At 33.5% G+C, this 19,903-nt stretch overlaps 3 protein-coding genes across 5 annotated transcripts; 2 read left to right on the top strand and 1 right to left on the bottom strand.

Annotated features, from left to right (window-relative positions):
* The first annotated feature begins 3,388 nt into the window (after positions 1-3,388).
* On the top strand, positions 3,389-9,554 carry LOC131610459 (SWR1-complex protein 4). 3 transcript variants are annotated; one of them, XM_058882415.1, is made up of 17 exons: positions 3,389-3,640; positions 3,717-3,803; positions 4,275-4,340; positions 4,434-4,493; positions 4,602-4,658; positions 5,631-5,760; positions 5,912-5,979; positions 6,093-6,185; positions 6,285-6,332; positions 6,679-6,840; positions 7,578-7,688; positions 7,929-8,024; positions 8,668-8,739; positions 8,822-8,858; positions 8,957-8,997; positions 9,109-9,182; positions 9,388-9,554. In XM_058882415.1, exons 1-16 carry the CDS (start codon positions 3,527-3,529, stop codon positions 9,172-9,174), a joined length of 1,308 nt encoding a protein of 435 aa, XP_058738398.1. In that variant the 5' UTR covers positions 3,389-3,526; the 3' UTR covers positions 9,175-9,182; positions 9,388-9,554. The 3 variants fall into 3 exon arrangements, with proteins under 3 accessions (XP_058738398.1, XP_058738397.1, XP_058738396.1); XM_058882414.1 differs by having other exon boundaries at positions 9,345-9,554; XM_058882413.1 differs by having other exon boundaries at positions 3,390-3,640; positions 9,109-9,554.
* A 2,026-nt stretch (positions 9,555-11,580) lies between these two features.
* LOC131610456 (pentatricopeptide repeat-containing protein At4g02750-like) lies at positions 11,581-14,573 on the top strand. Its single transcript, XM_058882411.1, has 2 exons — positions 11,581-13,427; positions 13,539-14,573. Exon 1 carries the CDS (start codon positions 11,673-11,675, stop codon positions 13,257-13,259), a length of 1,587 nt encoding a protein of 528 aa, XP_058738394.1. The 5' UTR covers positions 11,581-11,672; the 3' UTR covers positions 13,260-13,427; positions 13,539-14,573.
* A 436-nt stretch (positions 14,574-15,009) lies between these two features.
* LOC131610457 (nifU-like protein 1, chloroplastic) lies at positions 15,010-16,054 on the bottom strand. Its single transcript, XM_058882412.1, has 2 exons — positions 15,518-16,054; positions 15,010-15,422 (listed from the first exon to the last, which is right to left on the bottom strand). The coding sequence occupies exons 1-2, from the start codon at positions 15,977-15,979 to the stop codon at positions 15,234-15,236; spliced, it is 651 nt and encodes a 216-aa protein (XP_058738395.1). The 5' UTR covers positions 15,980-16,054; the 3' UTR covers positions 15,010-15,233.
* Between the last annotated feature and the right edge of the window lie 3,849 nt (positions 16,055-19,903).

Raw genomic sequence — 19,903 nt, 5'->3', positions numbered from 1 at the left:
TCTGGCGAATTTACAAAAATATCCCTTGTTTCGGAAATTCATTTCCAAAAACGTATTTTTATTGGAAAAAATGTGTTTTCGGAAATGAATCTCCGAAAAGGTGAATATTTTAATGAAAAATATTGATTTCGGAGATGCATCTCCGAAATAAGGTTAATTTTCAGAAAATTGGTGAATTCGGAAGTTCATCTCCGAATTCACCCCCCTTGGAGGAATTCGGAAATGCACTTCCGAAATAAGGTCTGGACAGAAGAAAAATAACAAACAAGAACGATTCGCTTTATTTAATCGGATGAAGACGATGGAGGAGACGCTGCAACAGGTTAGAAAGTCCTGATCCTCTAGAAATCCATACCACATTGTAACTTACCAACATAATAAACAACAACAAAAAACTTATGAGCAAACTATACTTACATCATAGTGGTGTAGATCCTTATCAGCCACTCGCAACTGAAAATGATTAGCACGAACTTGAATTTTCCTTCCCAATTGACCGTAACCAGGTCGGTTAGGGAACCTAACCGCCTTCTGAGACGACGGAGCCGACTCTAGAGTGGCCTTCTGTTTAACTTCGGCAGTCAGGCTTTCGATGGAAATCAGAGCCGAACTCAAGGAAGCAACCGGCGCTGCAACAGATGGAACAAACGGCGCTGCAACAGGTGGACGAACAACCGGAGCTGCAACGTATGTAGGAGTAGGAGGTGGATGTCCGGAGGAGGTGGATGATTGTTGAGAATGTGCAGGAGATGGTTGACTCCGGCAATTTTCGGGATGGTTTCCTCGACCGCGATGAGACATTGTGATGAAAGCGGTTACAAGAGAGAGAAAATGTGTGAGTAGAGGAAAAGAGTAAAAATCGAAAATCATTTTGGATGTGATTGGAAGAAAAATGGGTGAGAGAGCAGACTTTTAAGTAGGAAAGTGCTACCACATTTCTTAGAAGGTAACCGTCTGAGAGTGGTGGGGGAGAAAGAAAAGGCACTTCGAAATTTCAAATCAGGTTGATTACAATTTTTGTCCTGTAATGGTTTTCTTACCTGATTGTAAAAAATAACTGAATTTTGATGCATTTCGGAAATGCATCTCCGAAAACACCAATTTTTTGGTGTTTTCGGAGATGCATTTCCGAAATCTAAAAAAATCTAAAAAAAAAAATAACTTCGGAGATGAATCTCCGAAGCAGGGGTAAGTTGGGAATTTCGCTGGGGGTGACCCCCATAGGGAGGTGGGTAAAGAAAAAATCTCTTTCGTAATATATTTATGTATTAGTGGAGTTCCATTTTAGTCCCTCACAAAAACTGTAGATGTCAGATTAGTTCCTGAGAAAAAAAGTTCATATTAAATCCCTTACAAAATTTAACCGAGCCATGCTAGTCCCTCTGCTAATATTTTTTTCAAACCGATTTTTTTACTATTGAACCGTGACTAGACCACCAGTAAAGACCTATTTTAGTCCCTCAAAAAGAAGGGAGAGTCCAAATTAGTCCCTGAGAAAAAAAAGTCTCTATTTAATCCCTTACAAAATTTAACTGAGTCATGTTAGTCCCTTTTTTAATATTTTTTTCAAACGATTTTTTTCGCATTTTTAAACTATTACTGGACTTGACAAGATAGACCTGCTTTCATAATTTGAGTCTCAAACTTCTCTTCATATGTTCCTATCATGGTAAATTCTTTGACTAATGATCCTGCACATTTGAGCATATGTTAGTGTACCTAATTGTTCTTTAAATACTTTGTTATCATAAAAACCTAAGTGATATGGTATAAACCAATTTTCTTCAAATATACCATGTGTATTATTTTTGCCACAAGATTTATTTACCATGTTTATTATTTTTTTCAAATCGATTTTCTTCCAACATACCATGTGCATTATTTTTGCCACAAGTATTATTTACAAAAGCAAGAAATTATCCTAAATCACTTTAGTAACAAAACTAAACATTCTTAAAAGATCATTACCAACTAAAACAATAACGACACCTAATACACAAGAATACATAACAACAAAAAATCATAGTCACCCACCCATAAGCCTGATAATAAACCAAACAAAAAAAGAACGTCGTGGTATCGCGATGATTTATCTACAATCCCTTCATAAATAATTTCAATTCAACAGTCGTAAAATAGGAGTCCAGTCACAATTAAAAAAAATTGATTTGAAAAAAATAATAAAAAAGGGACTAACATGACTTGATTAGATTTTGTAAGAGATTAAATATAGAACCTTTTTTTTCTTAGGAACTAATTTGGACTCTTCCATTTTTGTGAGGGACTAAAATGAGTCTTTATTAGCAGTCCAGTCACGGTTCAAAAGTAAGAAAAAAACTAATTTTAAAAAAAATGTTAGTTCAGAGACTAACATGATTCGGTTAAATTTTGTAAGTGATTTAATAGAGATTTTTTTTTTCAGGGACTAATATGACCTCTACAGTTTTTGTGAGGAACTAAAATGAGACTTTACTAAAAAAATTGTTTTGAAAAGAGAAAAAAATACATATAAGTGGTTAAGATGACAGCTAAATGGGCAACAATTGAAAATAAATCAGAGAGAATCCTGAACCGTTTTTTTTTCTCTACTATAAATTTAAGATAATGCAAACTTTAGTCAAATATTTTCATAATATAATAAATGAAAATGCTAACAAATGTCCTAGAAGAACTGGTTAAGAGTTAAAAAAAATATGAACCTATAGTAAAATGATGCACAATTCAAGTCTAATCATAAAAAAAAAATTATTTATCCACTAGCAGGAATGAAAATAGGTTAGGTTAGACTAGACTTTAGAAGACTTTAGCATGACTTACGATAAACACACAAGGCCTGAGCCTGACCTATGATCTACTATAGGTCTTTTTTGGCCTGACCCGACCTTTATAAAAGCTTGATCTTTTCAAAAGTCTAACATGACCCAAAAGCCTATTTAAAAGTTTTTTTCTCATTAAATTTTTTAATTAATCCATATTATATTACTTAAAAAAACTTCATTGGTCGATCTATATATACATATTTAGGACGATCTATTTAGCATTTTTTCGACCTATATATGCATTTTTTCCATTCTCTATCCACCATATTACCTCACTTGTTTACATAAGGTTTTTTTTTTCCTTTTTAAAAGCTAATAAAAACAAAATTTAATCTTATTCTTATTAAATTAAATACAATTAAAATCACAAAATATTTTTTTGCTAAAAAAACAGTGATTTGTTTGTTCATATAGTACGACGTCGTAGCATCGGAGCATGTCAAACAGTGATTTGTTTTTTTTCCTTTTTAAAAGCTAATAAAAACAAAATTTAATCTTATTCTTATTAAATTAAATACAATTAAAATCACAAAATATTTTTTTGCTAAAAAAACAGTGATTTGTTTGTTCATATAGTACGACGTCGTAGCATCGGAGCATGTCAAACAGTTGAGAAAGTGAGAGGGAAAAGTGGAGAAGGGGTTTCTATTCAATCAAATGCAAGTTTTTCCCTTCCAGTAATGAAGTTTTCGATTCCGAAACCCTAAATGGACGCAAAAGATATCCTCGGATTACCCAAAAACTCGTTCCCATCTTCAATTGAGAAAAAATCTCGACCTCCCAAAGAGTCTCAGCGAAAACCTGATGGCATTTCTCGCGAGGTATGGTAATGATTCGATTGGTTTTTTGGTTTGTAGTTACTCACTGGTTTGAATTTAATTGATTTTGTGTTTCTAGGTTTATGCACTTACTGGTGGTGTGCCACCTCTTATGCCCGCTGTTGATGCATCACAGTTGAAGAAAAAGCCTCCTCCTCATGAAAAGGTATTTTTTTTAGGCAATGTTTGGATAAATGGCTTAATCAAGTGTTTGTAGAATGCGTGCTTATCATATAAGTGCTTATTTTAGAAGCTATTTCTATAACTAAAGATAAAATATAGTCAAACTGTTTTTGTATGAACTAGAAATTATTTTAATAAGCTATCCTGGAGAGCTTATATGGGCCTGTTTTGATTGACTTACTCAAGCTTATTTATTGACATAAGTTTTATGACACTGTTTGGGAGACCTTTTGATAAGCACTTGTGCTATAAGCTGCAAATAAGCTGTTTATCCAAACAGACCTATAATATGATAGCAAATTATGAACTTATGAACATGTTAATATGTTATAACAAGTGTTTATGTTAGTAGGTAAGGTTAAGTAAACCAATCTAAGCAGACCCTATTTCTTTTATTCGGTTATGTTGCTTATGTAATACTTACTTTGGTTATTGAACTTCTTGTGTACTTCAGGTTACTTGGCAGTGGCTTCCGTTCACCAATTCTGCTCGTAAAGATGATCTTAATCTTTATCATTGGGTCAGTCACAGCACCTGTTGAATTACTATCTGTGGTTAATTATGAGCGTACAAGTTATTATTGTTTAATGTTTATGTGTCTCTTCTCGATCAGGTTCGAATAGTCAACGGTGTTCTACCTACCGGAGACTATTCCTTTGCCAAGTATAACAAGGTAGCTATATTCATGTTAATACTGTCTTCCTGCTTCCTCTGCAATGCTTATCATTTTGGTTTTGTTGTCGAATTTGGTTTTCTAAATCTTCTATTTTCTATTGTGCAGTCTGTTGATATTATCAAGTACACAGACGAGGAGTATGAAAAGTATTTAACAGATCCTGTGGGTAATCATGTCTAATTGTACAAATTTTATTGAAATTTATAGATGTGTTTGCTTAAACCATAATTTTGCAAAGTTTATGCTATCTGTAGATTCGGTACTGAAGTTTATTCCATGCAATGTAATGAGTTGTATTGTGGGCCCTTCATTGCTTTCTAGTGTAAGGGAAGTGGGGAACAAATTGAACGTTTTTTTGTACTTTGTGTATAAAATTTGTTAATTCATGATTCCTTATGTTGAAGGTTATAAATAACGTTCCATAAAAGAGATGGATATTGGATTATTCTTGTGTTGGCTGATAAGAACAACCTATGCTGATACAATCCTCGTAGTGTTTTCTTTAGTTAATATTTTAACACCGATTTCATGTAAAAGTAGAGTTCAGTGTGATGTGGGGTTAATTTAATATTTTGTGTGGATGAGTTGACAGCAATAGGATTCTAGAAACCTGAGCAGAATCATAGAAATCACAACTCTAATTTGATTTTGGCTACCCGGTATTGGCCAAATTTCTTATCTACATTTTCTGAGGGTTATCTACTGTGAGGCAAACTATTAATGTAATAATCGACATATATTTATTCAACAGTCAGGTGTTGTATATATGATGTTCAAAATACAAAGGAATTCAGTTTGTTTGAAGTGACAATTTATTCAAAAGTTAATGTTTTACCGACCTTATGTTTACCATAGTTAAGGGTTAGATGGATGGCTTGGTGGCTAGGGTGGGGGAGTTAAGGAATTGAGTGATAAGGTGGCTTATTTGCAACTGATTTTTTTGTACACTGCATCCATTGCACATTTTCTCGAATAACATTATCCACTTTTTAACTGTAGTTGTAAAGTTCTATGCTTTTGTCAATTGAATTTTAAATTCATTACTCTGATTTTGTAAATTGAATGATTTTACAATTATCTCTTTTACTAAGTGTTCAATTCATTACTCTACCTGATTCTGCTTTATCTACCTAGATGTGGACCAAGGAAGAGACAAATGAACTATTCGACTTGTGTGAGAGGTTCGATCTTCGTTTTGTTGTGATAGCTGACAGGTTCACATCATCTCGGACTGTTGAGGAGTTAAAGAGTCGGTATCATAGTGGTATGTCTTTGTTCAATGCTTATTATATATTGCACTCAACAATTCATTTTCTTTAACTCATACTTTTAATTTTGATGATATGGAGACTGCATGCACAAAAGTATGATATTCTGAACTTAAGTTTTTTTAATTACATGTCCCTGTCATGCAGTGTCACGGGCTATATTACTTGCTAGGGCTACGTCTTCTGGCGATGTTGCAACACATCCTCTCATAAAGGTGAAGTCAAATTTTATCTTTTCGTATACTACTTGTTGCTAAAAAACAGACTCTCACCTGTCTTAAGCCATTGCCATGTAGCCACTGTAACTTGTTTTTCTTTTTCAATGTAGGAACCTTATAATGTTTCACAAGAAATGGAACGCAAACGGGCACTGTCCATGGTCCTCTCCCAAACAAGACAGCAAGAGAAAAGAGATGAAGAGGTCTTGTCCTTAAAAGAAAAAATAATACTTTACCGTTTCTGCCGTTGGTTTACCTTCAGTAAATGAAGTATGTATGGCTACTTATAATGTTTTATGCAGGTTCTTATTGAAGCTAAAAGAATAGCCGAGTTACGGATGGCTTCAAAGGTAAGATTTTCTAGACTTAAGAGTCATTGTTATCAAGATTCAAAATTGAATTACCTATTATCTAGTTCTGATTAATTGATTAATCTTGGTTATAAATTCCTTCCCACCACTTTGAGTACTGGGGAATATTTCTGGGTATGATATGCAATTTTCTTTTGCATGGGAGGTAAGTTACATAAGTTAGAGCTGCATACTCTTAACTTAATATATGTTGAAGTAGTGTTTTTGAATCACTTGTTCCTGATTTATAATCACCAATTTAAGGTTACAAAATTTGTGGAATGTATTCACATGACCTAGTACACGCACATTTGTGCCTGGGATTCTGATTTTATAGATTTTTCAGGTTACTGAACAGTCTCAAACGGCTGTTGCTTCAAATGCTGAAGCAGGAGTTACAGAGAGGGCTGTCCCTGGTGAAACTATATCTCCATCAAATGTGCAACTTCCACCAATGGTTGTTCCTTCATTGGCAGACAACGCTTCTACTCTAGCTTCTCTTCGTATGGTAAGTTATGTAGAAGGTTTCCAATTCATGTATCTTGCATTTTTCTCCATTTACATATTTGTTTCTAATATGTAACACCTCTAAAACCCCACTCCTGCCTCTGTACCTCGGGGAAGTTAACAAGGATTCTACGAAAACAATAGCCTTTTTGCATTATACGGGGTTGCTCACATAAACCAAACAATACCATAATCTTCTTTTACAAATCATGTCAAATTATTAACAGTCGAAATAAAAATCATTCTTAAATTAATGGTTTTTCTCCATTTACATATTTGTTTCTAATATGTAACACGGTAACACCTCTAAAACCCCACTCCTGCCTCTGTACCCCAGGGAAGTTAACAAGGATTCTAAGAAAACAATAGCCTTTTCGCATTATACGGGGTTGCTCACATAAACCAAACAATACCATAATCTTCTTTTGCAAATCATGTCAAATTATTAACAGTTGAAATAAAAATCATTCTTATATTTTTGGTTTTTGTCTAATACTGCATTTCATAGCTAGTCCCTAACCTCGAGAAAAGAAGAAAGTTGTTTAGGCTATAGACAAGCTAACTTAAAACTCTGCTTTGTGGCATTGGCATAAACTAGGATACTCACTTTCGTATATTTGATCTTGCATTGATCAAAATATTTCAAATAACATATTTTCTTTTAATAAGAGGCAATTTGCACAGTTTGTCAAAATTCTCATACTTTATAGCGTTACCTGATTGTGAGAAATATTTCAGCTTCGAGTATATTTGAGGACATATGCACTTGATCAAATGGTGCAAGCTTCAAACTCATCTGCTGGACTTCGGACTATCAAACGGGTTGAGCAAACATTGCAAGATCTTGGGGTTTGTCTGAACTACTATAACTTTTAACGCAATTTACATATTTCTTTCTTTGATTGTGGATAAATTTATAACTATTAACCAAATTAACCATCTTTCTTAATACTCACGAATTAGGTATGAAAATCATATATTAAGTCAGATATATGTCAAATCCAAACTAAAATGTTTGTAATGAGTTGAGTTTGACTATATATTTGGGTTCATGATGCATTTTCTTTGGATTTGGTTCTATAATTCCAGGTCAATTTGAAACCAAGGGTTCCAACAAAAGCTGTTTGTGCAGAGCATCTTGAACTAAGAAGAGAAATACTAACTTGGCTGAATCTCCAGAAACAGGTATCAGTATACGATAATGTTAGACCTCTTATTTAAATGTGTATAAGATGAAAGGGAAAAACTGATTATATCAGTTATAGGAAAATTACTGCTAGTTATGGGACAGTGCCTGCTAGTTATGGGGTGCTATTGCCCTGAGCAGTAATTAGTTATATAATTTTTTTATGACTATTCAGTTCTGGGTGGTGTGTAACAATAAAAGGGAGCGACGTTGAACAGCGAGGGTTTTATCCAGGAACTATCGAGTGGTTAGGGGAAGAGACCCAACTTTCGAACATTTGGGAAGGGGGGAGGTCAAGCTCTTGAATCTTGGAATGTCTATCTTCTTGTTAATTCCTTATAAACTTTCTGTCACTATTGTATTGAATTGACACAAAATTATTCGTATTTTGCAAATTGCCACTGTTCAGAACCAGTTTCTATCAGATAGTTGAGAATTATATTTTCTGAATGTATTTATTAAATCATATCATAAGCTGATGTTGATGATTTCACATGTTTAAATTGTCTTAAGGTTTACAATATGCCTGTCTAATTTATGATTGTTTATAGAACTAGCAACATTTATACTGACTTGTTTTTCCATCCCTAATTTTTCTGATTTAATTGCTTGTTATGATATATGTTATGATATATGTTGCAGGTGCAATATAAAGAGGCTGAAGGTTCATCTTTCCGTGACGGGTCCTATGGTGAAACACCAGGCACACCAAAGGTCAGATATTCGTATTTCCCCTCTATTATTTTAGGCTTGTGATTTGAAACCTACTGACACACTTGCTTCTGGTGGGAATCAGGATCGCACATTTATTCCCGACTCTTTGAATTTTGGAGGTAATATATTCTATTAATTTTGTTAGCACATGCTATCTAATTTTCTATAAAATAAAAGGGATCATCTACTTATATTAAATATATCCTTAAAACTGTAGTTTCAAGCGAAAGGGTTAGCAAAAAGGACCAAAAACGCAAGGTACACATTATTTTGTCTAAGTTACTCTCTGATTTGTTTTACATTTACTTTTGGACCAATTTAATATCGTACTATTATTGATTATTAATCATGGAATTTTTACGTGTTTAGGGGCATGGAGCTCCACCTACAGCGGCCCATAAAAGACCTAGAAAACAAAAGGCTTCAGATCTTTAATTCCTCCTGTAAGAGCTTAAATATGGCACTGACTGCTCTAGTAGGATTTTCTTTTAAAGGGACTAACTAGTAGGACTTGTTAAGCATCATATTTATTTCTAATGTAATATCTCCCTATCATTTTGTATGATTCTGTAATATAATTCTCTCTTGTTTCAACAACTTCATAGGGACTTGTTTCTTCAATTTGAAGTTTTCCATGTTATCTGTCAGGTGCAATGTGGAAAGGTGTTTCAATGTGTATAATTCCTTTTTAGCGTTGCATTGATATCAATCTTATGAATATTTAGATGTAAGTTTTTATCATCAGGAAACAATATTTATTGTATCAGAAATATAGTATTGCAATTCATGTTTACATTCCTTGTGAAATCTTTTCACTTTCTGTAGCAATTATTTAAAGCATAATGAGAAATGTGAATGTTGTGGAAAGCAGCACTTAAGCACTTGGATGTTTGATTGCTGGATATTAGTCTGTTTTTATATTATGACTTAAAATCGAACTGGTGAATAAGGTGTGAAAAGAAATCCATAAAAGAATTGATATATAATTGAGGAAAATTCTCAATCCATCTCATTTATTTCTCCCGTTCATTTTTTAGGGAACTCTGAAAATTTTCATATGGATTCTGTTCGTAATGATCCATTCTTTCGAAAACATTCTTTCGGACTGTATGTTTACATGTATGATTAGATTTTTAACTTTATCCAACACTATCTCATATTTTCTTAAACCTTCCCGAAACTTTCCCCTTTTATTGAATTACTTGTGTTTAGTCATATTTTGGATGATCACTAGCACGAGATATAGTTGGAGATCGATAACGATGACATTGAGATGATTGTCTCGACTCATGCTATGAACCCTATAACATATAATATATTGTTTGGTGATTAGAAAACCATATATGATAGATTGTCTGATGATTAGAAGAAACTTGCGGCTTAGTATATAATTGGGATGAAAAATGGATAATTTTATGATTTTTGAAAGGTTCTTGATTTTAAAAGCTTTTTGAATTAAAATGTGATAAAATGAGAAAAGAGGAAGAGAAAAGATGCATGTTGGTATATTGATATGTTCTAGAAAGGGTTTCCAATGGCAAAACCTCTTAAAATAGATAATTTGGGAGATCATTAAAAAATAAATGAAATGAACTGAAAATTTCCTAAAAACAATGACATTCACCCTAAGGCTAAGGCTATATGTTTGTGTATTATGAAATGAAAGGAGCGGAATGAATCTGAGCAAAATGATGGCACTCACCTTAAGGTTAAGGTTATGTTTGTGTATTATGAAATGAAAGTAGCAAAATCAATCAGAGAGAAATATGAATCAGAGCAAAATGATGGCACCTACCTTAAGGCGCAAAATGATGGCACTCACCTTAAGGCTAATGTTATGTTTGTGTATTATGAAATGAAAGTAGCAAAATCAATCAGAGCGAAATATGAATCAGAGCAAAATGATGGCACCTACCTTAAGGCTAAGGCTATGTTTGTGTATTATGAAATGAAAGTAGCGGAATGAATCAGAGTAGCGAAATGAAGATACTATTCTATTGTTTAGAAATTTTAGGAGAGTATAACGAAAGTTGTTACACTAAAATTAGAGAGAAAAAATATGATGATACGAGATGGAATGAAATCTATATCATTAATTGGAGAAGAATGAATATGATGGTAAATGATGAAATGTAATCCATACCACTCTATTCCGTTTTGTTCAAATCGGTTTTAAATTATCCAAATAATCGAATATCATTCAATTTTATTTTACTTTGCATCTGATTCCATAATCCAAACAAAGTCTAAAGACGGTTGTTATTGTTATTTTGATAGTCCTATTTTGCCACTTATTTTTTAACTCTATTAACAAATATATAAAAAAATGTAATAATAAAAATAGTCATAACAACACTAAAATAAATTGATGATAAATTTTTAGAAATAATTTATTTCCTTTACATTAAAAACATTTTTATTTATCCGTGCATAATTAATTATTGATATTCTTAACCCTACGAAGATTTGTGTTAAATACATTTTATTACGAGTTAAAAGGTAGTGTACTGTCATCCAATAGAGAATTATCAATATGTCATGTCATTAATTTTTTTTTTAAATAAAAGAATGTTTTAATTGAATTCATGATGGTGATTGGTTGACAATGTAATCCATTATTATTTTTTTTATCTTATTGATTAAATTTATCATTTGCTTTAAAAAATTATTAAGTTTAGTATTTTATATTTTTTCTATTCACGCCACTTGAAAATTGATTTTACTCTAAAATGAAAAAAAAACATTTATTTTAAAATTAAAATTTTAACACCCATATTTTTTTCCTCATTCCACTTTCATCATTCCTTTTAGATAAAAAAAAACATATCAATCTCAAATAAAAAATACAATACATCTCTAAAAATTCAAAAATTAAGTAAATAAATTATAGCCATAGGTACAGAATTATGGCGCCCTTCAAGTAATTTATTCATATGATGCATGTTCTCAAGAAATTGTTGTTGCAGGCACCATGTTCCCGCAATATGTGTACTATTACAACACCACACTTGAACTACATGATTAATCCTCACATTGATAACAACAACGTAAAACAAGCTCACAAATTGTTAGATGAGAACCCTTTATCCTGCAACATTGTTTCATGGAACATGATTATGACTGCTTACGTGCAACACAATCAAATCGGACTCGCTCATAACCTGTTCGATAAAATGCCCCACAAAGACGCAGTTTCATGGAACATCATGCTATCTGGTTTTCATAGAACCAGAAACTCGGAGGGACTGTACAACTGTTTCTTGCAAATGGGAAGAGCTGGTGTAGTGCCCAATGACTATACTGTCTCTACATTGCTAAGAGCGGTTGGTAGTACTGAGTTGGATGTTTTGGTCAATCAAGTTCATGCTATTGCGTTCCATTTAGGACTTAACTTAAATGTATTTGTTGGGTCTTCTTTGATTAGAGCTTATGCGAGTTTGAGAGAGGAAGATGCTTTGAGGAAAGCGTTTGATGATATATTGATGAAAGATGTTACATCTTGGAATGCTTTGGTTTCTAGTTATATGGAATTGGGAAGAACGGTTGATGCTCAGACAACGTTTGATCTAATGCCTCGAAGAAATGTAATTTCTTGGACTACTTTGGTTAATGGTTATGTCAAGAACAAGAGAGTTAATAAAGCTCGGTCTGTTTTTGACGAAATAAACGAGAGAAATGTGGTTTCTTGGACGGTAATGATAAGTGGGTATGTGCAAAACAAGAGATTTATGGATGCATTGAAGCTTTTTGTTCTTATGTTTAAGACTGAAACTCGTCCCAATCATTTCACATTTTCAAGTGTATTGGATGCGTGTGCGGGTTCTTCGTCTCTTCTGATGGGGCTGCAGGTTCACCTGTGTATCATCAAGTCTGGGATACGAAATGATGTTATTTGGTTGACCTCGCTGGTTGATATGTATGCAAAATGTGGAGATATGGATGCAGCGTTTTGTGTTTTTGAGTCTATTACGGATAAGAATTTGGTATCTTGGAATGCGATAATTGGAGGTTATGCAAGCCATGGGCTAGCTGCTCGAGCACTGGAGGAGTTTGATAGGATGAAAATTGTTGGCGTAACGCCTGATGAAGTTACATTTGTGAATGTGTTGTCAGCGTGTGTGCATGCTGGTTTTGTTGAAGAGGGCAAAAAGCACTTCACTGATATGCTGACCAAGTATGGAATGCAAGCAGAGATGGAGCATTATAGTTGCATGGTGGATTTATATGGAAGAGCAGGGAAATTTGATGAAGCAGAAAAATTAATCAAGAATATGCCATTTGAGCCTGATGTGGTGTTGTGGGGTGCTTTACTTGCAGCTTGTGGTCTGCATTCAAATTTGGAACTTGGACAGTATGCGGCTGAGAGGATTCGCAGATTGGAAAGCAATCATCCTGTTTCTTACTCGATGCTTACAAAAATCCAAGGTGAGAAAGGAATGTGGAGCAATGTGAATGATTTGAGGGACAGAATGAAGGAGAAAGGAATAAAAAAGCAGAATGCAATTAGTTGGGTTGAGTGATCTCCCTCTGTGCCTCGTGTGATAAAAACTGTGCAATTCAAACAATTGTAGAGGTTAATCTGAAAGCTCCTGCATGGGAATGATTATATTGAAGCCTATAAGTGTAAGCCAATTGGAAACCCCGTGTATATGCAATTACTAACAAAGCCATAGAAGAAATGATACAGGGTAACTTTTTTGCTTTCTTATATATCTACATATAAGATTGAATTTTAGAAACTGTGATGTGACGCCTCATTTTTTACTTTTTTATAAGAGGCTTCTATCTATGTTTTATAGCAGTTGTAACTTGTGCAAGTATACTGGCCACAACTCAATGTTTGTGTTTGCAAGTTTAATGAATGCCTTGTTACAAGTCACCCATTGGAGGCACCTCAGCTGGCCCAACAGCAAACCCAACCGTTACTGTGTTTGATCCAGGAAAGAGTAGTAGGTGCAAGAGAAACAGCACTCAACCAAAGAGATTGTCTGATTACTATGTCAGCAATAAGTAGCTTGAATTTAACATAATCTAGAAGAAGTATGACCCAGCTAGTTTGTTATGAATTCTGTTGAACATTTATTCAACACATATTCTGGTGTAAGGCTAGCTGCTATATATGCCTTGTATCGTGACTACATGAATATCGATGAGAACTTAGTCTCTCGTCTTCTTCATCTAATTTCTCAGAAGGCCCTCTATCCTTGAATTTAGAGTTCCCTTAACAAGTTTGGTATAGAAGTCTCCCATATTGGGGCCATGATAAGTTTTCTCAAGATTTTGAACAGAAATTTGTTCGACACATTACTTAGGAACTCATGATAAGTTTCCCTCGATTTTGAAGGATAAAGTGAAAATCGTATCATATACACAATGCGAAATTCTCCTGCACATTCTCCACCTTGCAAACAAGTAGTCTTGCATTTAACATTAGTAAGTCTGTTGTTTTTCTGATAATTTTTAGTATTCCTTCTGTAATAAAGAAAATTTGTGAGGACTAATTTTTTTACTATTCTTGTGACAAACTTTCTACCTTTCTATTTGAAAGGCCAGACTTTGCAGATGCAATTTAGGTAGATTAACTGTTAGGTCTAAGTTCTCTAACTATCCATTTCAGATGAACATGCCGCAGGAGTTCTTTGATTGGCTTCGGAATTGATTTTGTTGTTATTTTAGCATACATTCTGTCTTGTAGACCTTACTGGTGCCTTTTATGAACCTTAACAATTTGTTTCATCTTTTAGAAGTTGCAGAATAAGGATTTCTCTTTGGTATTTTTTCTACTTTTCTTTATACATTGTAATTGCAATGGTCATCCCCTTATCCAGGCCATGGCACATGATATCTGTTTGTGGGAATTTTCAGTTTCTTTTTAATGCAAGTGAAAAAATTTAGAATCTCTTTTACCTGATATGACATTCTTTTGCCTCTTATTAGGGACTAAAATGTTTCTAATATGGACTCATTTGATTTTCTTATGAATCAGATTGATATTTTAATTTTTCGTTGACAAAATTGGTCTCAAACAAAAATACAGAGATTCTATAAATTTGAGTATTTACTCTTCAAGTTTTCGATCAATGATGAGTTCAATGTAGGGACATGATTGTTGAGTCGAGACTTGTGTAAGTTAAATTCTATCAAATCCGCACCATTGAAATTGTTAGATTCAATGATTTACAATATTCCCTCCTACAAACTTAAAAAAAGTACTCAACAAAGGCATGTGATTCCCTTATTCCTTAGATACACAATAATAAAACAAATGAATGAACATAAAGAGACAATGATAGTTGAGGTGTAATGTAACAGCTTAGATGATACTTCAAGTTTAAGTTTATCAAATGATGGCCTTATCATACACATATATCCAACTACATATTCAGAAGGAATAAGTAATCACATTTCAATTAACTAGTTTACAAAGACAGTGCTGTGTGAACATTAAAAAGTACAAAATTGCAATGAAGAATGAGGAATCATAGCATTGCAACCTAGGTGGAGAATGTAACATTGAGAATATCCGGAAACTTCTCCTTGATTGCAGCTTTTACTCCTGATCCAATAGACTCAGGTCCAACATACTCCACAACACAATCACCACCTTCAACCGATAACACCTCCACGCTACCGCCGTAGTTCTTTATCGCCGGTCTCAATATCTCCAAATGATTATTCACCGCCTAAAATACACAATCAAACCATAACAAATCATAATTCATATCCAATTATATTATAATTATAATCCAAAGAAGAAAAAAAAAGGAAAACTAATAACCTCAACGGTTGTTTCCTTTGATTGATCTTCATCGAAAACCTGAACGATATCTTTGATGGAATCTCCGAATTTTTCCTTAAGAACGCGTTCGATTCCCATCTTCATCGTTGTGGTTGAGCTAGGACAACTTTCGCAAGCTCCTTGTAGCTTAAGAGAAACGACGCCGTTTTCGACGGATACGACATCGACGTTTCCTCCGTCGGAGATGAGGTAAGGGCGAACGTCTTCGAGAACAAGGTCGACGTTTGAAGCGGTGAGGTCGAATATCTTGGCGGAGTATAATCCCGGAGATGGCGGGTTCTGGTTGGAGGTAGAGGCTAATCGGATTACTGTGTTTGAATTTCTTGAGTTATGATTTCGGTTTGTGAAATTGAGATTGTTGGCGTGGTGGTTGTGTTGTTTTTGTTGGTTACTGAAACTTGATTTTGTTGTTATGGAACAAATTGTGGTTAGAGTCGCCATTGGAGGAGCTTCCGGAGTTGTGGTGCGTAATACGCACACTGAATTATGACAATATTTTTTTTGGAGTGGATGTAATGGGTCACTTTTAGCCCAACTTAGTCTAAGTTTTGGAGTTTGGTCCTTAGCAGTGAATCTAAGGTTTTGTTTGAATAGATGAAATTAGATTGAGTAACTGAAATGAGATGAAATAGTATTTTAATATTTAAATCATTTAAAATCGGTCGGAGCAGAGCTGAATGAGATAGAATGAAATGATATTCAATTGTTTGAATCATTTAAAATCGGATGGAGCGGAGTAAAATGAAGTAATATGGATTCAATTTTATTCTATCACTTACCACCATATTTCTTCCATTCGATTTGGACGGAATGAACAATTTGTCTTGTTTCGTCCAAATTTTTCCAAACAATGTAATGATATTTTTGTTCCGCTTTGCTTCGTTCATTTCATAATTTCCAAACATAGTCTTGAGAAAACCTGAAAACATCATTCACTAATCTTGAAACTCAAACCTGAAAACACCATTCACTAATCTTGAATTATATTTCTAGATGCACATATTGCAGAACAATACACGATTTAAGTGAGTCACACCTCCATTTTCCTAAAAATTAGTCCGAAAGTGTATTTTTAGTCTCACTCCTACAATAATTTTGTTTAAAAATACCACCTTGCATGTATTTCACAACTTGTTTAGAAATGCATTTCAGGATTTGTCAAGTGAGAAAGTTAATAAAACACCACATTGCATATATGCTTGACTCATGATCATACCTCCATTTTGTGGAACCTTGTTTTGCATGTGATATGCTTTTAACAAGGACATCAACTTTTTACGATAACAACTAATATCTTATGATAAGTCAACCATGAACGGTTAAGCGGATAAAGATGCAAACATTATCATTAGAGTTTGATGGTCTTGACTATCTGATGATGGCAATCAAATGAAATGCAACCTAAAGCCTCATCACAAAGCTACTCAAGCAAAGTGTCCACAAAAGAGAAAGTATCTGACAAAGTCTTGAAGTAATGTGGTACCTCCTAATTTAGTAGTGAGTGAACCTGCTTGTAAAGCATAAAAGCTTTATCGTAAAAGCGCATGACTAAAGCGCACACTCACTAAAATGCTTTTCAAAAATATTTTTACCAAAGAAAATACATTAAAAAACATCTTGAAGTTATGCCAGATGAATTAGGAACTGTCGAAATTGCAAGAGACAAAATTTTGACTTATATAATCGGTTAGAGCTTTTGTCTAATCGGTAATGTCAGTTAAAAATTGAGCTCAAGCGATTAGGACAACGCCTTAATGATGTGCAACAACTAGATATCTTTTCCTTCCTTTATAAACTTACAAACGATTATATTTCAAACTTATAATTGGTTAGAAAAACTTGTCAATTGATTATATTGTCTTAAAATGCATTTATTGAAAATTCCTTTTTGAGTCAACCTCTAGCCTATAAATAGAGGTCATTTTTCTCATTTCATTTCATTCAGAATTGTGTTTTGACACTTTTAACTATCTCACACACTCTCTCTAAATTTTTCTTTAACTTTCTCTCATTAATATTTTAGCCTAAGTGCTTTTGTGAGTGAGAAAAATTTGTAATTTTGGAAAGGGTAGAATTATAAATTCACCAAGGAAATCTTTTGTATACACCTTGGTTGAATATTATCCATTTAGTGATTTATTTGGGTTTAGCTAAAGCCATTAAAATGTTTGGTTTGGAATTGTGTGATTCACTTCCGGTTTAGGTTCGAGATTAGCCCGTTATAGAATCTCATGGGTTCTTAATCAGCCTAGTGTTAAAACCAAGATTGGTTCAAGCTCATCCAATTATTAAAAGCTTGGTAGGTTTTTGGTCAACTCGGTATTAAAATCAAGATAGGTTGAAGCTCAGTGCGATATTAAAAGCTTCATAGGTTCAAGATCAACCCAGTGTTAAAATCTCACAGATTATTAGTTATCCCGTGTAAAACCAAGGTTTAGAGCTCATGGTTTAAGAAGATTGAAGACTTATAACTTCAAGGTTTTTGTTTGTGGAAAGATGACTAACTACTTCAATCCACCATTGGGAAGGAAGGTTGGTCACTTTATTCTTAAGATTACTTGAAAGAAAAGACGCAAACACTTAGATTCATCATCTTTATTATTTGGTTGGAGGTCAACCATCATTTCCTTGTATAAGTGGGTTTGTGAGTCTTTTATACTAAAAATAAAAGATAATTATAAAACAAGCGGTCAAAATTTAAGGTACGACACAGATACGTCATTATTACCAGTTATTTCAAGAATTTTGCCTCCTGAATTTTTCTTTTTGCCAAAAGACTTATTAAAAATCATGAATATTATGAATTTATTTTGATCGATACTAATTCTATTTCTCTTACTCATCAATATGATGAGAATGATAAATAAAAAATTAAGTACTCTAAATTCAAAATTATTAAAGTTTTATCTCTAGTAGATTGGAAGCATCCCTCCATAAAAAGAAAATCCTTCTCGAGGTCTTACTCTACTCAAACATACAATTATCTCATTAATTGAACATTAATTGAACGTTTGGTTCAATTTGTTTAATAAAAGATAGAGAATTTCTTTTTACACTCATATACTTTCTTACAAATCTGCAGTGAAATTCTTAAAATAACCTTATATTTCAAATGTGCATCTTCGAAGACACATTTTTCTTTAAAAAAAATGTGATTTCAGATGTGCACATCCGAAGACACATTTTTTTTTTAAAAAAAGTATCTTCGGAGATGGACATCCAAAATAGAAAATTTTAAAGAGAAACGATTTCATAGATGCATATCCGAAATCTTTAAAATTAAAATATGAATGCCTTCGAAAATAATCTTCAAAAGAGTAATTTTAGATTTTCAGAGGTGTTTTTCACCTTAGATGAGTGCACAAACAAATTTTTTTAAGATATTTCTTTAGACTTTTCTTATTGAACTCAATTTGGATATTTTCCTGGTTTATGCTTCTAAAGCCTTCAATGACTTTACCTAAAAAAAAAAACTATTTGTCCTTTTATTATCTTTTTGTGTAGCTTTTGAGATTACTTGAATTACCTCATGAACCTTTTTATCTGAGCAGTTATGACAAGATTGTCCAACTCTCTAGTCAATTAAGAAATTTTTCTATTAATGGTGGATTAAGTTTAATCTAGAAACAACACTAAAGTTGGAAGCTTGATGCAAAGCTCGTCCCAACCTTTGTAAAAATACCAATATTAATTCAAAAGATACTGTATATTTTTTATGGATTGATCTAAGTCGGTAACAAATTAGAACACAGAAGTCGTAACAAATTCCTTGTTGTAGAATGAAACCCTAACCCCTTTTAGCTTTCATGAGCTCCCTAGCAATCCAAACGTCAATAACCGAAATAGAAGAACAGCAAGACTCTCCTTCCCTCTCGCTACAAATCCTCAACGGTCCTCTCAAAAACCCTTCCAATTTTAGGGTTCTTGCTCAGATCATCTATTGTGTTGTTGTATCTGGGAATGTATAACCAACTCTGGAAGAGAAGAGGGATGAACCAAAAAATGCAAGGGTGACTTCTTAACTATATGATAAGCTTGCATTTTTGCCAATTACAAACCCTTTATTCTTTCAACTACTCACCTTTACATTTTTTTTGGTTGCAAGGGTGACTTCAAAGAATAAAGGATTGTAATTGGAGAAAGTTCAAGCTTAGTGCAAGAGCTGTTTCTTGAAAACATTGAAATGATATGGCAGGAACTGTAGTGTCATTTGCTTTGGAACAACTTGGCCAATTTGTGTATTGAAACAAACTTTCGGATCAGTAGTAGAAGAAAAAACTTTGGTGAAAGGAGTTGAAAGTGACTTACTTCAATGAAATCAAAGATGAACTTGAGAGCATCCATGCCTTCCTCAAGGATGCAGAC

This window comes from Vicia villosa, linkage group LG6, assembly GCF_029867415.1.
Source record: "Vicia villosa cultivar HV-30 ecotype Madison, WI linkage group LG6, Vvil1.0, whole genome shotgun sequence".
Classification (NCBI taxonomy): Eukaryota; Viridiplantae; Streptophyta; class Magnoliopsida; order Fabales; family Fabaceae; genus Vicia; species Vicia villosa.
Note: the sequence above shows the minus strand (reverse complement) of the source record. Positions and strands in the feature narration are given on the sequence as shown.

Bases quoted from the DNA above. Each gene is read 5' to 3' on its own strand.
- LOC131610457 (XM_058882412.1), bottom strand. From the start codon at position 15,979: ATGGCGACTCTAACCACAATTTGTTCCATAACAACAAAATCAAGTTTC. The intron at 15,423-15,517 runs GTTATTAGTTTT...TGTGTATTTTAG, and splicing joins CAAAGGAAACAACCGTTGAG to GCGGTGAATAATCATTTGGA.
- LOC131610459 (XM_058882415.1), top strand. From the start codon at position 3,527: ATGGACGCAAAAGATATCCTCGGATTACCCAAAAACTCGTTCCCATCT. The intron at 4,341-4,433 runs GTCAGTCACAGC...CTTCTCGATCAG, and splicing joins ATCTTAATCTTTATCATTGG to GTTCGAATAGTCAACGGTGT. The intron at 8,998-9,108 runs GTACACATTATT...TTACGTGTTTAG, and splicing joins AAAAGGACCAAAAACGCAAG to GGGCATGGAGCTCCACCTAC.
- LOC131610456 (XM_058882411.1), top strand. From the start codon at position 11,673: ATGATGCATGTTCTCAAGAAATTGTTGTTGCAGGCACCATGTTCCCGC.